The sequence below is a fragment of the Alosa alosa genome, chromosome 3 (genome assembly GCF_017589495.1).
Source record: "Alosa alosa isolate M-15738 ecotype Scorff River chromosome 3, AALO_Geno_1.1, whole genome shotgun sequence".
NCBI classification, from domain to species: Eukaryota; Metazoa; Chordata; class Actinopteri; order Clupeiformes; family Clupeidae; genus Alosa; species Alosa alosa.
This window is the reverse complement of record NC_063191.1, coordinates 4,534,715-4,554,217: the sequence shown is the minus strand read 5'-3', so window position 1 is coordinate 4,554,217 and position 19,503 is coordinate 4,534,715. Positions and strand designations below refer to the sequence as shown.

General features: G+C 40.0%; 1 protein-coding gene across 1 annotated transcript in view; it reads right to left on the bottom strand.

The window, feature by feature from the left end:
• Positions 1–628: 628 nt before the first annotated feature.
• The window catches only part of LOC125291695 (GTPase IMAP family member 8-like), an 88,599-nt gene continuing 69,724 nt past the window's right edge, over positions 629–19,503 (bottom strand). Inside the window, 3 exon segments of the mRNA XM_048238531.1 lie at positions 629–1,190; positions 4,481–4,579; positions 13,394–13,990. Of these exon segments, the coding sequence (XP_048094488.1) occupies positions 1,045–1,190; positions 4,481–4,579; positions 13,394–13,990 (842 nt within the window). The 3' untranslated portion in view covers positions 629–1,044.

The window sequence follows — 19,503 nt, the reverse complement described above, 5'->3', positions numbered from 1 at the left end:
AATGCTAAATATTACCCAACAACTACTGTGCACAGGTTTAAGCTTGTATCGACATTATATTCTTTATTATACTGAATTATTCCACTGCTTGGTTGAATTTCCAATTGTCTGTATGTTATTTGCACACCTATGAAGTAGATCTATTTTTTTGTCCGTATCACACTTGTATATTACAGTTTTTTCAGATTGCTTCAGCGCATTTTTTGTAACTATGGCTATTTTTGCAAAATTCTACACACAAATAGGAAAACACACCTTGCTTAACTCTTCACACCTTCGTAAAAATGGTGTTTTCGTATCAAACAGTAAACACAAGCCATCACAATAATAAGCACACTGCTTGATGACTAGGGTCTAAATCGTGCCATGGCAGCACTTTTTTCCCCTCTAGTTCCACATATTTTCCTTGCGCAAAAACATGCTTCTGGTTGCCGGAGTTTTTTTCTCTTCCCACCTCCTCTAACCAAGCCCAGTGCCATTTCTTCTTTGTACCTTTATCGACAAGTTTGGTGGTCACTGGCTTCATAAAGTTGCACTCTATGACTGGCTATGTTTTGCGTTGCCAGTGTGGGAAACACATTTGTAGTGTATGGGAAACACAAAAGAAATTTGCACGTGAGATCACGAGAACCGTTATCAGGCCTGAATATTTAATTTCATATAATGTGGGACATATTTCAATATACATAACAATATGCAGTATTAAACAGTTGCGGCGTTTGGACAAAATTGCAAGGTCGCCCAGAATCCACAGGCATTTGCTGAATTTTCGTTAATTGTTGCGATCGCAATATTGCGAATTCCTGGAGGGACTGGCCATAAGTTTACCACAAAGTAGCTAGTAGTCGTGGGTAGACCAGAAAATCGTTGTCCAGAAAACAAATAACAGCAGCAACAGTGCAATGTACAACTATTTTGATTTGAAAATTATGGCTTCTTCTCCTTTGTAAGTCTGGAGTTTGATTCCTCCTGGGCCTCAGGAAGGTCTCCAAGGGTATTCACTTTAGAAAGGTTTGGGAACTTGAATCCTCTGGAGTCTAAGCTTTAAACAGAACCTGCTCTAGAACTCAGAGACCCAATTCCAGAAGAAGCTATGGAGCTCATTGATCCTTGGGTAGTGGTCATGGGTCCTGTTATAGATCCAGAGGAGCCATATGCAGAACTTGAAACTGACCAGTGGCCGCCACTCACTAAAAATCAAGACAAAATTATGTGAATGAATAATGCAAATAATGACATAGTGAAATATCTAAGGATAAATAAGAAATATAACAGGCACATAATACAATCTTGGAAATGCTGTGCGAACAGGAACCCCCTGTTCACTTACTTTGGCCCATAGGACACTGACTGGATCTGCTCCTAGTTATTTTAATTCAATAATCAAGGCATACATCCTCAACCTCCCACTGCGGTCCTCTGATGAGCGTCTGTTATGTCGACCAGTCATAAACACTAGGTCTAATTCAAGACTCTTTTCCTTAGTGGTTCCATGCTGGTGGAATGAGATGCCCAGTGTTCTCCGTTCCTGTGGTAGTTTTGGGTCGTTTAAGAGGGGTCTAAAGACATTCCTGTTCAACAGGCACTTAGTTCTTTAAGTGCTTCTTATGTGTTATGGTCTGTATAATTTTGTTTTATTTCCATTAGGCTGTTGATTAATTTGACATTATTGTTTATTATTTATATTCTCCTTAATATAGTCTTACCATGTCATTGTTTTTTATATTTGATTGAATGGACACTATTGTTTATTATTGCTTTTCCCCTCATTTTCATTGCTTTTTATTAAGCTATTCATTGAATTGACATTGTTTATTATTGCTATTCTCCTTATTATAGTTTGACCAACATTCTAATCTGTTCCCTGTTATATTTTAAATATTATGTTGTTTTTTTTGTATTTGTGTGTTGCTTTGGACAAAGGCGTCTGCAAAGTCTCATAACCATAACCATTTGTTCACTTCATTTGTCCCACTTATACTATGGATTTGTTACATGCAATAACACAGTGTTAGGAACAGCAGTTTATACAATCTCTACAACATAATTCTGTAGAAATTAATATGTTGTATGATTACAATCATGACTTACATACAGGAAATATACATTCTTATTAAAGGTCCCATGACATGCTCTTTCCCGAGCCACTATGAGCCACTCCCACAATGGGCTTTCCTTAGAACGTGCCATTTCTGTGTCTGTAGCTTTAAATGCCAATGAGGAGGAGAGAGGAGGGGCAAGGTGGAGGGTGGGGTGTGGCCTTGAGCAGCTAGCGGCCACAGTACTGCTAATGTTTACAGTCAGTGATATCACATTGGGGTCATTCCGTGCCAAATCAACATTTGGCGTTTTGGCTCCTTGTTTCCGCCCCTCACCTGAATCTGCTTATTAGAGTAATCATTGTCTCACCTGTTCCCTGTCATGTTTATTGAGCCACTTTCTGCCTTGGCTATTTTTTCACTTGTACCTTGCAAATTCAAAGCCAATGTGTACAGATTACAATTAAATATTGTTTTAAGATTAGACAGGGCAAGGCAAAAGCATTTCCTTCATCACTGGAACTTTGTAAAAAAAACATATTTTTCATGATTTTAAAGTGTTTGGAAGCTGAAAGTTCAAATGCCAAGAAAATGGAAAATGTTGGTATCAAACAAAATCTCCAGGTGCCATTTATGAAGCCTCACCAAAAGTGTGACTTTTTTCTGAGTTGTGAAACACATGCATGCAGATGAATTGCAAAGCCACAAAAGGAGATTTACAAAGTAGATTTTGTTCCTTGAATTGACATTTAGTGCCACTAGATCAGTCAAATGCGAGATCTTTCTTATTATATAATGATACAGAAAATGTTGCAGATAATATATGAATTTCACACAATACAACAGTGGTAAGACAAAGAATTCCAATACACTCAAGTGTCCACCACATTGAAGGACTGATCGTCACAAAATTATTCAAAGACAGCAAACACTAATAAGCATAGCGTTGTGCAGCTTTCAACTGATATTCAGAGAGCTTACCATTGTATTCTAAACTTCTACATAGGGGTGATGAGAGCATGCGCCAATGCACAAACTCTTCACATCTTATTACATAATTTAGATTAAGAATATCTAAAAGATCAGTATAACACAACAATTTGAATCTTAAAATGTAGCTTGACTGGTTCTGGTGGTTATGGGTAATGATTGTTTGGTTGGGGCTATGATAACTGTGAGTGTGGGTGTGGCTATGAGGCTGGTCACCCTGATGGACAAGACTATCATGCAAAGCTAAGATGTTTCAATGCACTTTGAATGAGTTTGCAATGTATAGTAAATCCACATTTGAAGGATTTTCAAAATTATAAGCTCTTGATGGCAAAAAGATAGCTCTTGACACTAACTAATATTTCTTAAATGTGTTGAAAAAGCAAACATATTATGGTGTGCCTTGCCTTATCTAAATCTGGATGGAGAAAATGGGTCACAACATGTCAGAAAGTGTCTTGTAATGAACATAAGAAACAGGTGAGGCAGTGACAAGGCTAATAAACAGAAACAGGTGGGGGTGGGGACAGAGACAGAGTTGGTGCTGATCCATCGGTGAAATGTTTGGCGCAGACATAAGACTTTGGAAGTTGTGTCAGCGCATTTCCAGAGAAAATAAAAGGAATCCACTGGTTCTTCAGAGGCTCAGATGAAGGAACTAAAAAAAAGACTTTGTGTTCATTTCTACATCCAAACACTGAGCAACTGCTTCATTCGTTTGCAAGCCATGATGTCTCGACGAAAAAACAGTATGAGGCTTGCAAGGTGGGTCGTAGCTAATTTTTCTCACGGGCCGGGCAAATTCTCTGGGCGGGCAAAACAGAGAAAGAGGATGCAACCTTTCCCCTTATGACAACATAAGAGGAAAATTCCAGATTGGGCCATTTGAGCTGTCATTTTCTGAAAAGCGGAGAAAGATACCCAGGGCTTGGTTCACACCTATTGCCATTTCTAGCCACTGGGGGACCATACTCAGGCTAGGTGAACTCGTATTAATGTTAAAAAACCTCATAAAGTGAAATTTTCATGCCATGGGACCTTTAAAGGAACCATATGTAAGATTGTGGCCAAAACTGGTACTGCAATCACTTTCAAATTACTGTAGAGCGGTGTATCCCCTCCCCCTCCCCCCTGACTCGAGGTTGCCAACCCGGATGCGTAAAACACTACTGACTTCGTGATTAGTAGATAGGTGGAGGGTGGCGATCATGCCAAAACACAGAATGACATGACAAAACACAACATCAGTTGAGGGCTGCAACTTCACTTTTTAAATGACAATATCCTGGCCGGACTACTGTTGTCAGTGATATAAGTATTTGAAATGAACATGATTTCTTATTTCTAGTGACATATTAGGGCCATTTTATGATTAATTGAAATACATTTCTTACATACGGTTCCATTAAACCTTCTTGCAAGGACCATTTAAAAGATTCTTGTGAACTTACTATTTAGCGGAAGCTCAGAGCTTTTAGCTTTCCTCACAGGGGCTGCCTGTAGTTCCTGTAATCCTGTGATCGATCTGCTGAGAGACCAGGTGTCTGAGTCTCCCGGGAAAAAAAACAGAAATCATCAGAGAAGGTTTCACTTTCTTAAAGGTGCTCTAAGCGATGCTGGGTAATGTCACTTATGTTTACTTTCAAACAAAACAGAGAGCTACAGTGGGCATTACTTCAAATTGGCCAGCTTCCCTCGAGGTTCACACGTGACATCACACGGGATCACGTGACTTTAATTTGTATTTCTCCAGTGACGCTGCAACGACGCTGCAACAACCCAAACAACCGGCAGATGGCTCTTGTGAGCAGGGTGTCTCGTAAAAAGAAATGGAGTCTGGAAAACCCTACACAGACTTTAACAGACTGGTTTAGAAATAATTTAATAGCCAGAAATATGCCTGCCCTTCCCTAATAAAGAAATATTTGGTTAACTGCGAGTGAATCCCGTTTGCAGCCGTAGAAGAAATGTATATGCCCTGGCTGTCAGTAGCCTAGACGGGGGAGGAGCGCACAGTCTACGAACACCCGATGCTGCAGCTCAGCGATTTAAAATGGCTCAAAACCACTTTGTATTAAGTTTTAATGACTCAAAAATGACATTTTTAGAATCAGAGAATTAAGAACACGTCAAGTTCATTAAAAAGTACTTTCTATGTGTCATGAAAGGCTTCAGAGGGTGGGTTACAGTTACAGTTTTTTTTTTCTGATTGCTTAAGCACATTTTTTGTAACTATGGCTTTTTTTTGCAAAACTCTACACACAAATGGCAAAACCTCTCACCCAATCAGCAAAACATTGTAGTTCTCTTGCAAAAGCTAACACACCTTGCTTAACTCTTCACACCTTTCAGAAAAAATGGTGTTTTCAGATCAAACAGTAAACACAAGCCATCACAATAATAAGCACACAATGTGCCAACTACACACTGATGGTATGAATAAAAAACACATATGGCTTTTGCTTTCTCTGTGCACAAGGTAGGTTATGTCAGTTTGAGGTAATACTTTTGGCCTCCGAGGAGATTGTAGACATACCCATGGTTACACTAGGCAGGCAACTGTGCTCTGTTCCCAGAGCATGCTTTCTCTGTCTATGATCTGTAGGCTTATAGGGCCTCCTCGACGAGGAGATTGCTAGTCCGCGGAATATGTGCTGCAATTGAATGGTAGCCTATGGAACCGCAGACCGAAAGAAAAATAAACTAAACATATTCCTGATTAGAACATATTTCTTAATTTAGTGTTATCAAATAAAGAGACATGCAATTAGGGGGTAGTGGTGTCAGTGCTCATCCAATCTGCGCGTCTGCTGCGCAAGTAAAAGTGAACCACTGGAGATGGCGTGTGCAACAAACAACGTTATTTAAAACAATGAATGAAGCAGGTCTTGCTGTCCATGAAAACAGCATAGAGACTGGCTAGTCTAATCCAAAAATGAAAATAACAGGTCTTTGAATTGTTTTTCATAATAATTCATAATTCATTATATAGGTTTTCAGAACATACAATCCACTTGGCTTTTCATAATTAGTTCTGCAGCAAATGTCACGCAGCTCAGAATTGATCATTACAAACTGTGTTCATAGACATAAACTGTTTGCTTTTGTTTTACTAGTAATTAAAACATAATATAAAAAAGTCAGTTTGGGTTTTCGAAACACATATTTGAATGGTAGGCTATGGATACATTACTTGGGCTTAGGAAGCAAAAAAAAAATAAACCTTACAGCAAGTAGCCTGCCTTGGTAGGGACGTTTGAATTATGTAAATCTGACATAAAATCAACTCAAACACTTCAAAATAAACGTTCAAATAAATCCCAGAGTTTGTTTTTGTTAAGGTTGCATTATTTACCTAATTTACATCTGCATTGGATGACTTTTTTTACTGGAAGGGACCGAAATCCTATTTTTAATCTATTCCCTAACGTTTCGGCCCACCCGCACGCGCCCTTTTCCTCCTCTCTCAGGTTTAAGGATTTTAAGGCTATTCGCATAGGCTACTCAATGGTGCTATTTCACACGCATTATAGCGACCCCCACTCACCGGGGCTAGGTGGAAGGTGTTACAGTAATAGCCGATTGGCGTAACCTACAGTGGTCTAGGGCTGTCAAAATTGCTCAAAAATGACGTTCGAATGGTTATATTGCTTGATGGGGGTGCCAAGCAGCTTTCAGCCATAAGGCTACTTTGAGAACATTTCCTATTTCACCCGACACTAATATTCAAAATGTTGAAAACTATTTCGGCATAGCCTATAAGCAGTTTAATTAAATGTAATGTTAGTTGTAAACAAACAGGCTACTTGGTGAGGCTTGGCCTCACAGATGCGTTCGTGCCTTAGATAATGGCCTATTAACTGACCGCCCGATTCACGTTGGCTGGTGGGCAGGGGGGCCATCAGACATTTGTACCCAGGGGTCTATGAATTGTTAATCCGGCCCTGCCCCCAACAAATCACACCTTTCCACCTCTGTGACAGCTTAAAAGAAGTCGAGAGGACTCCTAACTCACAGACCTATTCACAAACCGCTTTTTTGGCATTTCGCCATGTTTTGAAATCCTACAGTAGGCTATGCGGCTACAGGAGCTTCCAATCGTGAGGCAATTTTGCATTGTAGGCATAACTAACATGCAATAACGCCACCAACAACAACCAAAACTAGGCTACTCATTGTCAACATGTAAATTAAAGAGGAACTTGGCAATTATTTCAACGTAATAAAATTTAGAAATCATTTGGATGGTTAAATGACTTGTTCCGGTGGAAATGGTGACTTTCCCCGCTGCGCCTAGCGTCCCCAGGCGGAAAACCAACCTTGCAACATTGAGACTACCGTCCCGGAAAGAGAAGTGAGAAACAAGAAACTTGTTTTAAATCGTGTTTCTTACCTTGTAACATCCACATAGTTCTGCCAAACTTATGCAGTGTTGGGAGGGTTACTTTCAAAACGTATTCCGTTACAGAATACAGAATACATGCCCAAAAATGTAATTTGTAACGTATTCCGTTACGTTACTCAATCTGAGTAACATATTCTGAATACTTAGATTACTTTTGCATTGAATTGCAAGTGTAGGAATGCGGCCATCAAATCCTGCTTAGGCCTACTAAACAGGCCTATTCTGGTGTGTTCTTCTGTTCCAAATGGCTGAAGTGTTAGGCCCACATAGGAGAATGTAAAGTCAACTAAGCTACCTGATACAACTTTAAAATAGCAAGGTGACCACTAAAACTACAGCAGGCGACTAGGCTAATTAAAACAAATCAAAATAAATAGGCTACTTTAAGGGCGTAGCCAGAAATTATAATTAAGGTATGCCTGTGAGATTTTCGTGGCATCAACCCAGTACAAGTGAGGGGCATATGACAGGTGGAAGCATAAAATGACCTGTAAATGTAAACACTATAGGCTACTGTATATCCGTGCTCTCAAAATGAGCGTGGATTGCGTAATGACAATCAAAACCGCACATTAAAATATGCTACGGAAAAAGAATAATTCTTCAGAGGCTGCACATATAATTCATTTTAAAATGTAGATCTAATTAGAAAAAATAATAATCCATAAAGCTATTTTAAGTTAGAATAAAAAACTTAGAATGCAGTGCCTATTTTAGAGATTGGTTTTATTGTAGGTCGAAATCAACACGTGAACTAGGCTTTGTTTATTGATTAGCAAACTGTGTAACCGATTGGCCAAAGTAGCCTGAGCTATTAATACTTGGGAAAATATCCTTTGAACAGACATCAGGGGCCTCATTTATAAAGCGTTCTTACGCACAGATTTGATCTTAGACCGTGCGTACGCTCAAATCCATGCCAACGCTCAGATTTATAAAAACGCCTTTGGCGTGGAAAAGTGCTTATCTCTCCACGTCAGGTTCAAACTTGGCGTCTGGCCATTTCCTTTGTGGTAATGCCGGGTACTGCAAGTGTCGGAGGTCCAAGTCGCGATGCATTTTGAAAAGGCCAACGATCTCATGTCTTTCTTTGCATATTCATGATCAGTATCTGCAGAAGATTTTTGAAGTCGTTTTTTAAGACTGGTCGCAGCTTCATGTTTCATGGTTTGACATAAAACTGCAAATGAGAACTAACCTCACTTAAGAAAGTGAAAACAAACGTAGCTTACTTATTTCATAATATCTAAAAAAAAAAAAAACACGAAGACCTATGGTAGAGTGATTGAAACATTCTTACAGGTAATCTAGTATATTGGTGTCCTCATCAATGTAATATTGACCATAAAATGTCCTATTGCCCTCGTTTAGGAGAGGAAAAGTATACATTTGCCTCATGCATGGTACTGTAGGCCTATTCCCAGCTCCGTAACAGAAAGGTCATATTTCAATGTAAGCTATAGAATGTAGGCTATATCTATTTTGCCGTTTCCACGTCGTCATCTGTATTAATAGTTATAGGTGTTATTATTGTTATCATTATTAGTAATAGTACTAGTAGTATTAGTATTTTAGGTGTATTGCCAGACGGATCACATTTTGCTCTGCACAATCATGTTATTAAGCAATTAAGTATACGTAAGCACAGCATAATTGACACATGATCCTTCAAGAAAATTCATATAGGTCCACACATTAATAAAACATTTTGGTCAATCAACATGCTATAAAATGTTTAATAGGGCCGTGATTTTTAGAGGAACTATGGCAGCATTGGCACTGTTAGAAGATATTGCCAACCGCCAGCAATAAGGCGGAGAGAATTTTTGGCGACCGGCGGACTTCTTGGCACATAATGACGAATGGCTGATGAGCAGGTACCGCTTACCAAGAGCCATTCTGTTGGACCTCTGTGCCCAAATGGGCCCGCACTTACAGAGGCGCACCAAATGCAACCAGGCCATACCTGTTGAGGTACAAATCTGCACAGTTCTTGGTTTCCTGGCTACAGGAACGTTCCAAAGAGAAATGGGAGACCTGTCAGGTATTTCCCATCCATCCTTGTTTTAAAACGCATGAGATAACCAAATTACCCCTTAAATTACCCACCCATTAGGTGACAGAGGTTATCCTCTGAAGCCGTGGCTTCTGACACGCGTGGCGCAACCACAGACACCCGAAGAAGCCCACTTCAACACCGCCCATGCCCAAGCGCGGTCGGTAGTGGAACGCACTATCGGCATGCTAAAGGGAAGGTGGCTGTGTTTGGATGCATCGGGAGGGAAGTTGCTATACGAGCCCAACAAGGTGTGTCAGATCATCTTGGCATGTTGTGTGCTGCACAACATATCTCTGAGCCATGGTATGCTGATGCGACAGGAGGAGATGCGCATGGACCCTGGAGGAGATGATCACCCTCCCCTACCTGCTGAATTTAATAACCATGCCACTGCCCTAATGAGAAGACGGCAGTTGATTTACCGTCTAAACCAACAGGTAAATGTTTGTTAAATTATAAGAATGAGAGAAGTTATAGGTGATATGATGACTGAAAACTACACATTTTTATTTGCGTCAAAACATGATTTATTTACGCATGCACTCTACCAGTGCGGACAGCGTTTTGTTCATTTGAACCAGAGCCTGGCGTACCAGCCGAAGTTCGGCAACGACCTCCCCAACAGAATTGTTTAACTGTGTTTGTGACCGTAAGACGGGAGTAGCCCGAAGAGGATGCTGGTGAAGGCCGGGGTGCTCAGGGAGTGTGAACAGGCAGTGTTGGTGTTGCTGCTGATGCCGCCGGTTGGGAGTGGGGTCTCCCATGGCCCGCTTTTTGTTGTATTGGTTGTTCATCTGTTTTAAATAAACGTGATCAATTACGACAATGTTGTCATTTTTATTCTTTTTCAATTGAACAACATGCTTTATTTAAAACAAATGCATATACCTTCTGAAGCTGCAGCAGACAAAAGATCCGTGTCGCCTTCTGCATTCACAGCACTCTCTCCAATTATGGAGGCGATCCGGTCATCCTCTGGAGTGAGGCTTGTGTTGCCCCTACCACCTCCTGTGGCCTGCACACTGGCCTTATGTTGTGCAAGGCGTTTTTTAGATTTTAATTTCAAATCGGCCCACTTCTTCCTCACCTCCTTCAGGGACCTTTGCTGCCCCCCGACCTCATTCACAGCCTGGCCAACACATTGCCAGGCCAACACATTGCCAGGCCACATACTTTGATTTGCAGGTAATGCCACTGGAGAGGCCTCCAAACAATATTCCTGCGCGCATTTGCACCTCGGCGAGGAGAACTTCTATTTCGGCCGAAGTTTTTCTTTTTTCCAGTCGCCATTGTAGTCAGAGAATTTGGCCTTTGATGATGAGCTCATTTATATGCTAATGAAACAAATTAGGGGCGTTTACAAGGCGGAGTTCTAAGAGCATTCAGCAGCGCGCAATTTCAAGATCATTTGTGATTTATAGACCGCACATCTGGAAAAGAGGCGTATGCACGTTTTTTTGTGCGTAAGCTCATTTTCTCTGAATCACACGTACGCTCATTTCAGAAATGGTCTTAGATCAAACATAGGATAGTTCCTACGTAGCACTTTTATAAATGAGGCCCCAGGAACCACGATCAGTGAGGAACAGGAGTATATACTTTACTCCAAATTTGCTGTGCAAACAGTCATTTCAGGGTCTCGATGGCCAGCGTCCATAATCTTGGCGCAGGAGGCTAGTGCAAGACGGCGGGGCTTGGATTTAAACATGGAAACAATTTCATCATAGATTGCTTTCAGGAGCTTCTGGGAAAAGGAGTTGCCTTCATTTATTTAGAGAGTGAATAAACAGAGAAGTATCGTCATGTAATCCATTGATTTCAACAATGTAACTGTATTCTAAATACCAACTATTTAACTTGTAACTGTATCGGAATACAGTTACTCATAATTTGTATTCTGAATACGTAATGCCGGTACATGTATTCCGTTACTCCCCAACACTGAACTTATGCTAACCATTCGCTAGCTTGTAAACAAATCCATGTGTTTTATCGTTACCTTTTCCCATAGTTTGAAATAGCATAATGCACAATTTCTCCAGTAGAGAGGGAAATCCTGCCAAGTTTCCCTTTAAATGTAACGTTATTGTAAGTCAAAAATAAAATGTTCTCCTCTTTGCAAACGTAGGCATAGGCATAGTAACAGATTAATTTAATAATGTTACAAAGATACTGCATCAATCCGTATGTTTCATTAGGCTACTAGGCTATTTGTTTTTCCTTACTCTTGATTCATTTAGGCTAGGCCTTTTTATTCAGTTATTCATCATCTTCCGTCTACTGACAGCCAGGGCATATACATTTCTTCTACGGCTGCAAACGGGATTCACTCGCAGTTCACCAAATATTTTGTTATTAGGGCAGGGCAGGCATATTTCTGGCTATTAAATTATTTCTAAACCAGTCTGCTAAAGTCTGTAGTGAAGTCTGTGTAGAGTTTTCCAGGCTCCATTTCTTTTTACGAGACATCCTGCTCAGCAGAGCCATCTGGCGGTTGTTTGGGTTATTGCAGCGTCGTTGCAGCGTCACTGGAGAAATACAAATTAAAGTCGCGTGACCCCGCGTGAGGTCACGTGCGAATCTCGAGTAAAGCTGGCCAATTTGAAGTAATGCCCACTGTATATCATGAGAATGTGCACTCATTTGACCAAATTGTGCACTTGTTTTACTCAATTGACCTGTCGCTAAGCTATGCCCCCCATTGTTACCGTGTGAAACTCGGACAAACATATCAGACTTGATTAGAATAGAGAATGGCAGCCGACAGTATATCAAAGCAGGCTTTGAGGATGGTTTGGTAGATAAAGGGTTTAATTTCCTCCAGAAGCAGCAAAAATAAGTCACGCTTGTCAAGTATATTTAAAACTTAAAAATGTATACAAGGTGACAAGCTTAAAGTGGAGGTGAGTAGCCAGATTACTGTGCAAAAACCACTAACGATAATGCTAGCTAGCTAGCTAGTTGAAGATTGAGACTGATTGTTAGGCTATATTAACATTCGATGTAGTAAGAATATAGTAGCCTACTTGGCTAATGAGCATTTTCATCTTGGGATTTAACAGGGAACCTAGTTACTGTGCCCACGTTGTTGGCTTAGTAGCCTACATTACATTGAGCTGTTGCAAAAGTGAGAGACGTCCTGTAGGCTACTGTTGATGAAATATACCCTCGTTTACTAGTCACTCTGGGTATCGGCTATCGGTATTACACATCCCCCATGCACGTTTGGCCATTGTTATCCGTCTGGGTTTTTTGAAGAAATAAACTCCATAAATAACCATTAATTTGTCATTGTATGCCTCCTCCCTGTTGTTTCCTATGGAGTTGTTCGAGCTGATGTCCCAGTCTGTTGAGGCTGGACTGTAATTGGCTCATCTGCGTTCCAAGGGTGGCGCTTAGCAACAAGTCAATTATGATAGCATTTTACTAGATTGTGCATAGAATGTAATATATTGTGCACTCATTTTAGTAAATAGGTCAATCGTCACTCGTTACTGTTTTCATGTGACACAATTTAGTAAACGTGCTGACAATTTTGTAAAATGATGCACTATTTATATACATCTTGCAATACATTCACAGGCTATATCAATCCCCCCGTCTACTAACTGAAGTGTAAGCCAGTGTACTGAAGTGTATACCCCCCCCACCTCCCACCCATCCATCAATGCTGAAAGTGGGAGAATATATATCCCTAACACTGCCTTATTTAGAGTAGGGCATGCAAAAATATTCCCCTTGGTGGATAATCGGTTCAGATGGATGACGTCATCGGGAAATGACATACCATTCGTTGTATGTAATGTGGTCAACATGAAAAGTTGTCCTTGAACACAATTCAGCCAATCATAATCAAGGACCAAAACAATCAGTTTTAGAAATTAAGTTTGAGTTGCTCACCCATCTCATCATGCTGCCCACTGCTTCCTGCCACCATCTCTTCTATCTTCTCCATCAGCTGTGTAACCTGCATGTGATCATCTCTGTTCTGGTTGTTGAGGACATGATATCTGTTGCCACATTCCTCTACCAGCCAGTGCAGACTCTCTCCTTCACTCTCAATGTGCTGCTCAATGGGTGTGTCTCCCAGCCAGTCTCCAAAGGTGAACAGCACTATAGTGTGACTCCACACTCTCTTACCGAGAAGCTCCAGGTGTTCCTGCACTGATCTTCTTTCTGTCTCTGTGAATGGAGTGTCCCCACATATGACCAGCAGTAGAGGGTGGGGTCCAGGAGGACACAGAGACACACTGAGCTCAATCTGCTCTTTAGTCAGTTCAGGAGTGTCCTTTAACTGAATATTCCTCCACCATCCTGGTGCCTCCACCACAGTGACCTGCCACCCTGCTACTTCTCCCTGTCTCTTCACACACTAAACTGTTGTTTTTAAAGTATCAAACTCCTCTCCACCCAGGATGGTGTTTCCTGATGAACTCTTCCCAGATACTTTGTATCCCAGAAGCACAATCCTCAACTCTGAGAGATGATGGACTTCACCTGATAGGATCAAATGTATGAACAAATGGACAATTCAGAAAATGTTATACAGTATATTTTTTAAATGATTGATGTACGGAGCCCGGGAGGTGTCATTGCAAGATATTTTTGTATATTGAGGGAATGTGCACTCATTTTACTAAATTGTGGTCTCATTTTACAAGATTGTGTGCACAAGTTAGTATAAAGTGTGGTCCTTTTAGTACATACTGCTCTTGTTTTACAAAATCCTGGTCTCATTTTATTAGATTGTATGCTAAATTTATTACATTTTAATTAAATTTACTAAATTATGTGCACATTTTACTAAATTGTGGGCTCATTTTACAAAAATTAATATGAGAGCACAATTTAGTAAAATGACGACTTATTTTAGCCTAGAAATCTAGACGCAGTGACGCACCCTAATGGAGCAAATGTAATTTGCAGCCAGGGTAGTCTAGCAACTCTCCGTTGGCTTGCAAGCTGGAAAAAATAAGGGTGAGGCTATTTGCACTCCTGGTACAATTAGCAGTGTATGCTATTCGTACCCTGGTGCAATTAGAAGTGAATTCTATTTGTACCCCGGTGCACACAGCAATGTGTTCTATTAATACCCCGTCTTGTACAAATATCGGTGTATGCTATTTGCACCCCTGTGCATTTATTCTGGCATATTAATCACGCAATGTAATAATAATAAAAAAACAAGCAACATGTTTTTTTGTTGTTACGCAACAGGGTGTGAATAGCTCAGCTGTGTAATATACACTCTGAATAAGGTATGCTGTTTGCATCAATGTATAGTTAGAAGTGGATTCTATTCGTACCCTGGTGTATATAGTACTGCATGGGTTCCCAAACTCCTTCAATGTGGGCCTCCCCTCTGAAAACAGTGACACCTCCTACCTCTTACGTGTATCTGTCACTTAATATTCATTTCTATACAAACCAAGGTGGCGGATTGGAGCTCAAGCTCCAAGCTGCAAGTTACCGTTCACTGCAAGTTACCGTTCACAGCTAGCTCGGCTGGCATCAGTGTTGCTAAATTACGTTATGAAGTTTGGCACAATACATTCTCACTCAGGATAGGGATCAATAATAATAATACTTTCCACTATCCCAAAGATTTAGTATACATCTCTTCTATGATTTATTTAGATGTTTATAATGTTGACAATTACATAGACATTGATAGTTCTAACATGAAATAAACGTTTTTCCTTCTTTTTTGAATCAACCTTCCGCGCCTCCCCTCAAATTATTTGGCACCCCCCAGGCGAGGCGTGCCTCACAGTTTGGGAACCTCTGTAGTACTGTATGCTATTTACACCCACAACACATTTACAGCTGGCTAATTGTTGCAATCAAAATGTACGCTTGAGAACCGATTTCTTGTTCAAATTGCGCGCCTTCTCTCCAGAGACGTTGGTACACATGCACACTCTTTAGTGGGTGGGTCTCTCTGATAATGCTCTAAACTGGTTTCAAACCTACATTACTGGCAGAGATTTTTATATCAGTCTAGGAGATCATGTATCTGAAAAACATGACTTGCCTTTTGGTGTGGCCCAGGGGAGCTGCCTTGGTCCCCTGCTATTTTCTCTATATATGCTCCCATTGGGAAACGTCATAAGTCAGCATAATGTAAACTTCCACAGCTACGCAGATGATACCCAATTGTATCTTTCTGTGGAGCCAACTAACCCAGATGGCCTTTGCTCCCTCACTGCATGCCTAACCTCCATTAATCAGTGGATGAGCAAAAACTTTTGAAACTAAATGATGACAAAACAGAGGTACTTCTGGTTGGACCAAAACTAAAGCGAGATATTATTCTTAGTAATCTGGGGAACTTGGCACACCAGGTCAAACCAAAAGTAACAAGCCTCGGTGTCATCTTAGATGCAGAGTTAAGTTTTAAGCCCCATATCAGTAAAGTTACTCAGACAGCCTATTTCCACTTGAGAAACATTGCCAAAGTCGCGGCCCTTTTTTAACTCAACAAGATGCAGAAAAGCTAATTCACGCCTTTATCACTAGCAGGTTAGACTACTGCAATGCACTTTTCACTGGTCTTCCCAAAAACATCTAAAGAAATTGGCACTCATACAGAACTCTGCGGCTAGACTTTTAACTAAGACTAAGAAGAGAGAACACATCACCCCTGTGTTGGCTGAACTGCACTGGCTCCTATTTCCTATAGAATTGATTTTAAAGGTTATGTTAATTACTTACAAAGCTCTGAATGGCATAGCACCTTCATATATCTCTGAGCTTTTAATATCTTATCAACCACAAAGGAAACTTAGATCATCCAATTCTAATCTTTTAATGCATTACCCAAAGTGCTCCACAAACAAAGTGGAGAAGCTGCGTTTATCCATTATGCCCCCAAACTATGGAACACCCTGCCTCTGTACATCAAGCAGGCGAGTTCAGTAAATATTTTTTAAAAGATCTGAAAACATACCTGTACAGGAAAGCTTTTAGTTAACTCATCTTATCCTGTAGACTACATTTTCAGATTATTCTACATCTGCTACTATTGGAGGGCGCAGCCAGCCAGAAGCAGATGGGCTCCCCTATTAAGTCAGGTTCTGCTCAAGGTTTCTTCCTGGAATATGGGAGTTTTTCCTTGCCACAGTTGCCATATGGCGTGCTTGTGGGGGTAAGAGGGTTAAGGCTGCCAGTCTTATGACGTCATTTTCTATATTTTGATATGTTGCTGAGTATAACATAAACAGGAAAGAAAAGTGATTGATAATGACTGACTGACTATTATTGTGTTACATGCTTCAAATGTAAAAGCACTTTGAGCTGCATTCTGTGTATGAAAGGTGCTATACAAATAAAGCTTTATTATTATTATTACTATACAAATAAAGCTTTATTACTCACTCTGCCAAAACATATCACATGGGTTTCAAACCCCAGTCTCCCACATGCTAACCCCCATCTGAGACCACTGCACTATCTTCTTCCACAAGCAAATGGTGTCTGCAGGTAAACTTTAGTTAGTATAGTATAGTGTATAGTATAGTATATATTTAGATATTTTATAGGCCTGAACGTAGTATAGTATAGTATAGTATATATTTAGATAGTTTATAGGCCTGAATGTCATATTCACAACATTTCTGTTAATTAACAAACTGACGGTTGTATGTGTTCACTGAACCAAGATTATGAAAACTAGATGTACTGCAGAGCGGTACAAAATATGACCGCCGCCCAGTCCAGCACATTTTTTTCCAGAAAAATAAGTCACGCTTGTCAAATTGTGTTCATTTCCTACTTTTTTGTGTGTTTGTAATTGAGTGTGTGCAGTGTGTGGTTGTTTTTGTGTATATGTGTTTTGTGTGTGTTTTTTGTGTGTGAGTGTGTGTGTGTGTGTGCGTGTGTTTGTGTATGTAGGTGTGTTTGTATGTGTGGGTGCATGTGTGTGTGTATGTGTGTTTATGTGTTTGTGTGCGTGTCGTGTGTGTACATGTATGTGTGTGTGCATGTGTAGTGTTTGTGTGTGTGTGTCTTTATGTATGTGTACATAAATAAAGCAAATCAGGGAACCACCTACTCTTTTCTGGCTGCTGGCTAAACTAACTGTCTCACTGAATTGCATTATGCACACTCAATTCTCACTGGTATCTGCTAGACAACAAGTACCAAAACATGATTAGTTAATAGATTTCACATGTAAAATACATTTTATACAACCCCACCCCCATCTTGCCTGTTCATAATTCTGACAGAGGTGGAAAAAGTATGAAAATATTGTACTCAAGTAAAAGTACCAATACCTTGATAAAATATTACTCAAGTACAAGTTAAAATACCAATCTGAAAATGTACTCAAGTAAAAGTAAAAAGTAGTTCATTTAAAATGTACTTTAAGTAAATGTTACTTAGTTACTTTTTTTTTTTTTTGGAGTGGGTACCAGAACAACCAGTTTTACCAGAGACTTTCTAATGAGGAGATACAGCACTCAAAAAATCCTCCATAGTAATGCATGGGGTTAGTTTGTAACGCAGTTGTCTACACATATCACAACCCTTCCGTGGCAAAACGTTGACATGTGAATACGTTGAGCCAATCATGTGGTGTGTTGTAAAATACATTGAGCCAATCATGTGGTGTGCTGTGAAGACATCGTGCCAATCATCTGTTGTGATCTCGCTGCTGGAGCAAGATTGGTGTCATGAAGCCTTACGCACACGCATTTCTGCCGAAATAGATGCACGATAAGTGCCCAAAAAGTGTTGCAATATGGCCGCCGAGTGGAGGTACTTGTCTGATAAGGATGTTGAGAACTGGAGATCTATGTGAAAAATCACCTCCTTTAAGTTCTTTAAGTTTGAGCAGTAGTTGATTTTCAAAGTTAGTTGCACTCATCCTTGGGTCGCTTTGCAGTGAACAGTAATCCAGCACAACTGAAAGCCCCCTCACAGGCAGCTGAGGCAGGCAGGCCAATGTTGAGTTGCAGAGAGTTTTTTATATTTGGAAACGAGCAGAAGGTTCAGCAGATTAAAGGGCGTCGAACTAGGGGGGAAAGTGGGAAGTATGGAGGAGAGGGAAAAGTGGAATACAGGGGGTACAACATTTTCACCAGGCATTAGTAATAACTCAGGTAATCCACACATAAAAAATCCAAACAACTCCATAAGTAGAGTCATGTGTAATGAAGTGGAATAACACAGGGAAAAAGTATTGAACACGCTAAGAAAAAGCACTAAGGCAAGGAAAGGGAAGGAACGAGCTGGAATCTGTAAGTAGTTAGAGAGTAGTTATCCTTTCTATCTGCATAAAATTAATATAAGCTTGGTTAGTAGCTTACATATTGATGGGCTATAAAAAGGTTTTTCATTACCAAGGTGTCACACAAGAAACATTTCATGATGGATAAAAGCAAAAAGCTCTCCCAAGACCTTTGCAACCTTATTGTTGCAAAACATATCAATGAAACTGGTTACAGATGCATTTCAAAACTTCAGAATCTTCCAGCATGGGAGCCATTATCTCCAAGTGGAAGAAACATCACTGCATCATCAACCGGCACAGGGCACAGGATCTCCTCGCAATATTTCTGACCAGGGAGTCAGAAGGATAGTCAATTCCAAGAACAACGGACCAAAATCACACCTGATACTGCGACTAATAAGTTTTGTCATACAGGAAATGTCTTGAAGCTGTCTTTACAAACAAAGGCTTTCCCACAAAGTATTGAAGAAATTTCAGTAGGCACATTAAATACTTTTTTCCTGTGTCATTCCACTTTAATACACAAAACTCTTATATTTGGATTTTTTTTATATGTGTGTATTAATATAATGTGTGGTGAAAATTTCGAATAGACTCACTGGAAGTTTAGGCTAATTACTGAAAAAAAATTAAGCGTTCAATACTTATTTCCACCATATATTTACTTTACCTGAATATTTTAACTTCCAAATTAAATGTAAAAATGAATGTCAGACGAAATGTAAAGTTTGACTGACTGGATTTTGTATACAAAACATAGTGAAAACTGTCTAAG